We start from the raw sequence: 5213 nt of genomic DNA, 5'->3' as shown, positions 1-5213 counted from the left end.
TTTTGTCAGTTAAGTCTGACAAAAAGTGAGTAGATGGTGAGTGAAGGTTGTTGAACCGAACCTCCTTCTCCAAAGAGGTTCTTTGTCGAATGGCACTGTTTTGGCTGCAAGGTTTCTGTTAACATACACATAAGAGGATTTGCCCCACAATAAACCTCTAATCGCATTATCTTGAGTGTTTCTGGAAGGCAATAACAACCTATCCATGTAGGTGTAGGAACAAAGAGGTGTTGCCAAAGATAATCGTCTTAGATTTTCACAAGGTATTCTGAACACTTATTTAAGTGTGTCATATAAAGCAAGCTTTGTACCCAACTGTCAGGAAAGAGATTAAGGTTGGTGGTTTCACTTAAGTGAAAGTCATTGATGTGTGACTTTATTGCCATTTTTTAAGATGAAAACACAATAAAATGTTGAAATAGAGCATTTGAAAACCCATGATTGCCATATTATTCAAAACTTAAAGCTGCACATTCATTTCTTCAATGAGAAATGTTCCTACTAATGCCTGGGAAGTAAATTAAATCTAAAATAATTCCACCAATATAACCAGTGAATAATTTTATTGTCTGTTAAACATATTTAATAGCAGTTGTTCAGTAGGTGGTTGTCTCTCTTCTGCAGTGGGGTTGAAGTGAACAGCAAGAGTCAGTTATGGTTTGTTTGGTACTTACTCCCTCTGCTGGTAGTTTTGCAGTTATGGAAAAGGAAGCTTAAACAACATTACAGCATGATGAAGATACCCAATGCTAAAAAATAAATAAGCAAGCAATCAAAAAATGAATCAATGAAATGAGAAATTGTCCATCGCAGTGGAAAACATGAAGGTGATGACATACATCAAAATACATTTACATAATGATTAAATCATTTTTCATGCATTAATATGGGTCAACGGCGTATTTACCTAAAACAAATGGCATTTCAAATGTAATAAAAAGGGAATAACAGAAAATATTAAAACAGAGGAGAAAATGGCAATTTCACATGATGAAAATATGCAGGTGGGGAGGTGTAACATTAAATCAATGTAATTTACTTCAAGAAACAGTGATGGTTGGTGTATCAATCTTTATGGGATGTTGTTTTATTCACAAAACTTCCTCACTGTAATAACAGGTTAGGTAAGTAGATTTGAGATTTGATCCTACCCACAGCTGATAAATTCCCGCTAATAATGAGATTATACATTGAATCCATATTCACTCTGTACAAGTCTTTCTGGATAGAGGACTCAGCTAAACACGTTGAATAGGAAAACATATTTCATAGTGGAAACTGGCTGGTCTTGGATTCTGGGAGATAATGTTGATGTCACACAGGCCAAACTTGCCAAATATTAAAAACTGGGCTCTGACATTAAAGTGGTGGCTAAACACAAGACAAATTTACTATTGTTTTGTAAAGGTTAACGTTAGCATACAACATGGGGAACTACTTTTCGTGCCTTCTCTTTAAATGTCTTGTAGCTATGAATCTCTGCGCCACAGGAAGAGCATCACTTGCCTGGGCTATAACGTGAGGCTCAATCCCTGAAACGCTCCACTCTTTCCCAGTGATTGCACTCAACACAACCTGGTTAGGGATAGAAGCGTACAGGACGCTGTCCCCGATCTGATAAGTTCTGCTTGATAGCGACCCTCCAATTGTTGGCTCTCCAATGATTGTGGCCCTTTTCAGGTCCTTCATAGAGCGGGTGAACACTTCAGCTGCTGACCCTGTCATGTGACTGGTGAGGATGTAGACGTCCTTGGAGGACCCATACCTTTGACCTCTGACTTGAGGCAATGTCATGACCTCTGTCATGGTGGTTGTGGTGCGGTCAAAGACAGTGTAAAGATGCCGCAATGGTTCAGCATCAAATAAATAGGTGCACAAGAGGGGAATTGCTGTTGAATATCCACCAGTGTTGTACCTCATGTCAATTATGAGGGCATCTGTGTTTACTATCTTGCTCCACACTGATTTTATCAGCTGAGGCCCAATGGCCTTTACCACCTCTACATCTGCCATCATGTCAAACCTCAGATATCCAACATTACCTGGCAGAAGCTCAACTTTAAACAAAGCATCAATTATGTATCCCACTTCTTCAACAGTGGGGATTTTTGGGACGTCGTGAAGCAACTCTGGCTCAACATCGCAGTGGAAGACATGAAGGTGATGATCGCCTGAAGTCTCTTGAAGGTCTGCCGTCAACTGAGATGCCAAAGATTCAGAGTCAACCACCGAACGGTACAATCCCTCAGCCCATTTGCTCAACAGTACCTTGCTGACCTTAAGCGCTACTTTATGGATTGCATAGTGTTTTTCTAACAGTACTCCAGTTCCTTCTATGAGGAACTTGAGCCCTTGGTGAAAATCTGCAATCTCATGAACGTGCTCCACAGCTTCCTCAGCTAGCACAATGGCATCAGGGACCACACCACCTCCTAGCCAGAATTCACCGCTGTTGTCTAAAAAGTTAATGAAAGGGACAGTGATGGCAATATTTGTCCCCTCTATTTGGAATGTTTTTGAGTGCATTAGAGTACCAGATGTAATTTCCCCAATGACTGTGCCACGATGTAGTGACTGTATCAGGTAAGCAAACTCTTCGCCGGCACTTGCTGTGTAGTAGCTGGTCAACACATAAACCCCACGTTTGGAGCCGTAGGTTGGGCCTATAATTCGTGGCAGAGATTCATATTCTGTTGTTGTGTTCTGAATTTTGTCATATATTGTGAAAAAATAATGCTTTTGGTAAGTGTCCTGCAGATAGGACAGTATAAGGGCTAGAGAGGTAAAGGACCCATCAGTGTTATAGCGTAGATCAATAATCAGGTTATTAGTGTCTTTAAGGGGCTCCCATACATTTTTAGCCATGAGCTCTTCTAGTTTAGGCCCTGCAGATGACTTGAAAAATGTATCAAAGCGAAGATAGCCAGTATTGTGTGGGAGAATTTCCACTTTGATCATTGTATCTACCAGGACTTTTAAAGAATCCAAATCATCTGGAAAGTTGTCAAGTGCAAAGTCCTCCTTTTCTATGGCATCATTGTCTTCCATGTATTTAATAATCAGTCGTGGATCTTCTGTCACAGTCTGGAGGTCCTGGTTGAGTCTGTAAGCTAGGTTCTCCTCAGATACGACTGAAAAAAAGTCCATTGATTGCAGATGTTGAAGGATAGCTGGGACTCTGTCAGTGAAAGCATAGCACCTCCCAATTATGTTGGCAATGCTCTTCACAACTTTTGGAATGGCACTCCTTATAGCCAGAAGGGACTTGGCTTGTGCGACAGCTTCCTTGGCGATGACGTTGACGGTTGGGGAAACGCCACTCACTTCCCAGCTATGGCCTGTGATTGGACTAACTGATCTTGCCACAGGAACTGTTATGTAGAACTCCGACTTGGGGATCCTAATCTTTTGGACTTTTACGGACCCACCAGCAGACCTTTCCCCAACTGTGATGGCCCTCTTTAAGTTTTTTAGTGTATATGCCACTGCCTCAGCAGCGCCCATGGTACGCTTACTGGTCAAAATAATCAAGTCTTTCTTCTTTCCATACCTTTCCCCCATAATTGAAGGCAAGGTCCACAGCTCCCTTGTTTTATTTGAGGGCCTGTCATACACTGTGTCAATATGAATGAGGGGCTCAGGGTCTGAGAAATAGGAGATTATAAAGGGAACTCCAGACAGTTCTCCAGCTGTACAATACCTCAGGTCCAAGATCAGTGAGGATGTGTGAGCAACCTTGTTCCAGATGTTATCTCTCAGCAGGGAGCCAAGCTTTGCCGCTGTCGTCTCCCCAATGACCCGATCTATCCGCAAATATCCAACGTTATTGTCCAGGGTATCCAGCTGGACAGAGTTTCTCACCAGTCTGATCAGCTGCTCTGCGGGGAGGGACGGCAGCGAAGGTGGCATCACTGGAACAAAATTTGGCTCATATGACACAGTCAACCGCGGATCGTTCAGTGCCCCCTGTGCTCCAGCCGTGAGCACAGAAGCCAGGGTATTCCTGTCTGAAATCTGCAAGATTTCTCCACTGTCGATGGCTTGTTGGATGGCCTCCTGCATCCCAACTAAGTTCTCAGGGAAGCAGTAGTTTTCCAAAAGAATCTTGGCCATTTCTAACATCAGAGCTGGCTGGAATGATGACGAGACCGATGGAGTACAAAGGAGAAGCATCAACAGCAGTGGTGGGGTGTGTTGCGCCATCGCCAAGGTCTTCATCATCACTGATGGAAAGAGAACAGCTCAGTCTTCTCTTTCACTGGGCTGCCTTAGTCCATTTGTCTTTGATGAGAGATGGTGTTTTTTGTAGGAGGGAACATTGTCACTGTCATGTTTTGGACACAACAACATCATCATAAGAGGCTTTTGTTCCCAATAAACCTTTAATCGCATTATCTTCGGTGCTTTAGCCAGCAGACAATAACAGACATAATCAAAAAATGGTGAATTGAATGAAAAAAAGGGGGGCCTGTGCTGTTTCTAACCTTGTCCCACACATGCATTTTTCTTAAGCAGTTGCATTGTATTTGTCCAAGGAGCTTAATGTTCTTGTCTCAAGCTACCATCACTTACTGTAGTCTTATTTCGGCATTGTTTTCTAAATTCATCAGATGTTATCTCAGTAATTTTGAAACCACAAATAATTTTCTTTTAGATACAAAAGATGGACAGGTCAAACATGTGTTTTGGGAGGACTGATTGATGCCAAAGCCTGATCAGGGACTCTCACGCTCACTCTCTCTCACTCCCATGTTTGTTATTGTAGCTTATGGTGGTGTACTTGGGTACTGTTGGTAGCTTTAAGGGTCATGTCTGGGTCGCTCCACTGGTGACATGATTACACAGTTTATAGACACGTGGCAAAGTCTTCTTAAAAACACATGCAGGATCAAAATAGGATAAAGAAGAAAAACACACACCCACAGAACAAAACGTCTTTCTCTGGATTGAATGCTGAGTCATATGATTATTCGCCATTTTCCTTCTAATTTGCTCTCCTTTCATAGTAGGCTTTTGTTTCTCGTGGTTAGGTTAGTTTTTTTTCTTCTTTTAATCAAAATAAATCTTGATTTATTTGGTGGTGGGTGAAATAAAGTTTTTATGTGAATATTACATCGGCGAAATGCAAGTCCAAAGTTGACAAGTTTACATCCATTCATTTAATTCAAACTATATTTACTCAAGTGTTAAATCTATACATTGTGGAGTGGTAC

The 5213-nt window shown here is 41.6% G+C and overlaps 1 protein-coding gene across 1 annotated transcript; it reads right to left on the bottom strand.

The window, feature by feature from the left end:
- Positions 1-1434: 1434 nt before the first annotated feature.
- On the bottom strand, positions 1435-4203 carry LOC129091755 (retinol-binding protein 3-like). The gene has a single exon (XM_054599449.1). It carries the CDS (start codon positions 4201-4203, stop codon positions 1435-1437), a length of 2769 nt encoding a protein of 922 aa, XP_054455424.1.
- Positions 4204-5213: the final 1010 nt, after the last annotated feature.

This window comes from Anoplopoma fimbria, chromosome 5, assembly GCF_027596085.1.
Source record: "Anoplopoma fimbria isolate UVic2021 breed Golden Eagle Sablefish chromosome 5, Afim_UVic_2022, whole genome shotgun sequence".
Classification (NCBI taxonomy): Eukaryota; Metazoa; Chordata; class Actinopteri; order Perciformes; family Anoplopomatidae; genus Anoplopoma; species Anoplopoma fimbria.
The sequence above is the reverse complement of the archived record's forward strand: the minus strand, read 5'-3'. Positions and strand labels throughout refer to the sequence as shown.

Bases quoted from the DNA above. Each gene is read 5' to 3' on its own strand.
- LOC129091755 (XM_054599449.1), bottom strand. From the start codon at position 4,203: ATGGCGCAACACACCCCACCACTGCTGTTGATGCTTCTCCTTTGTACT.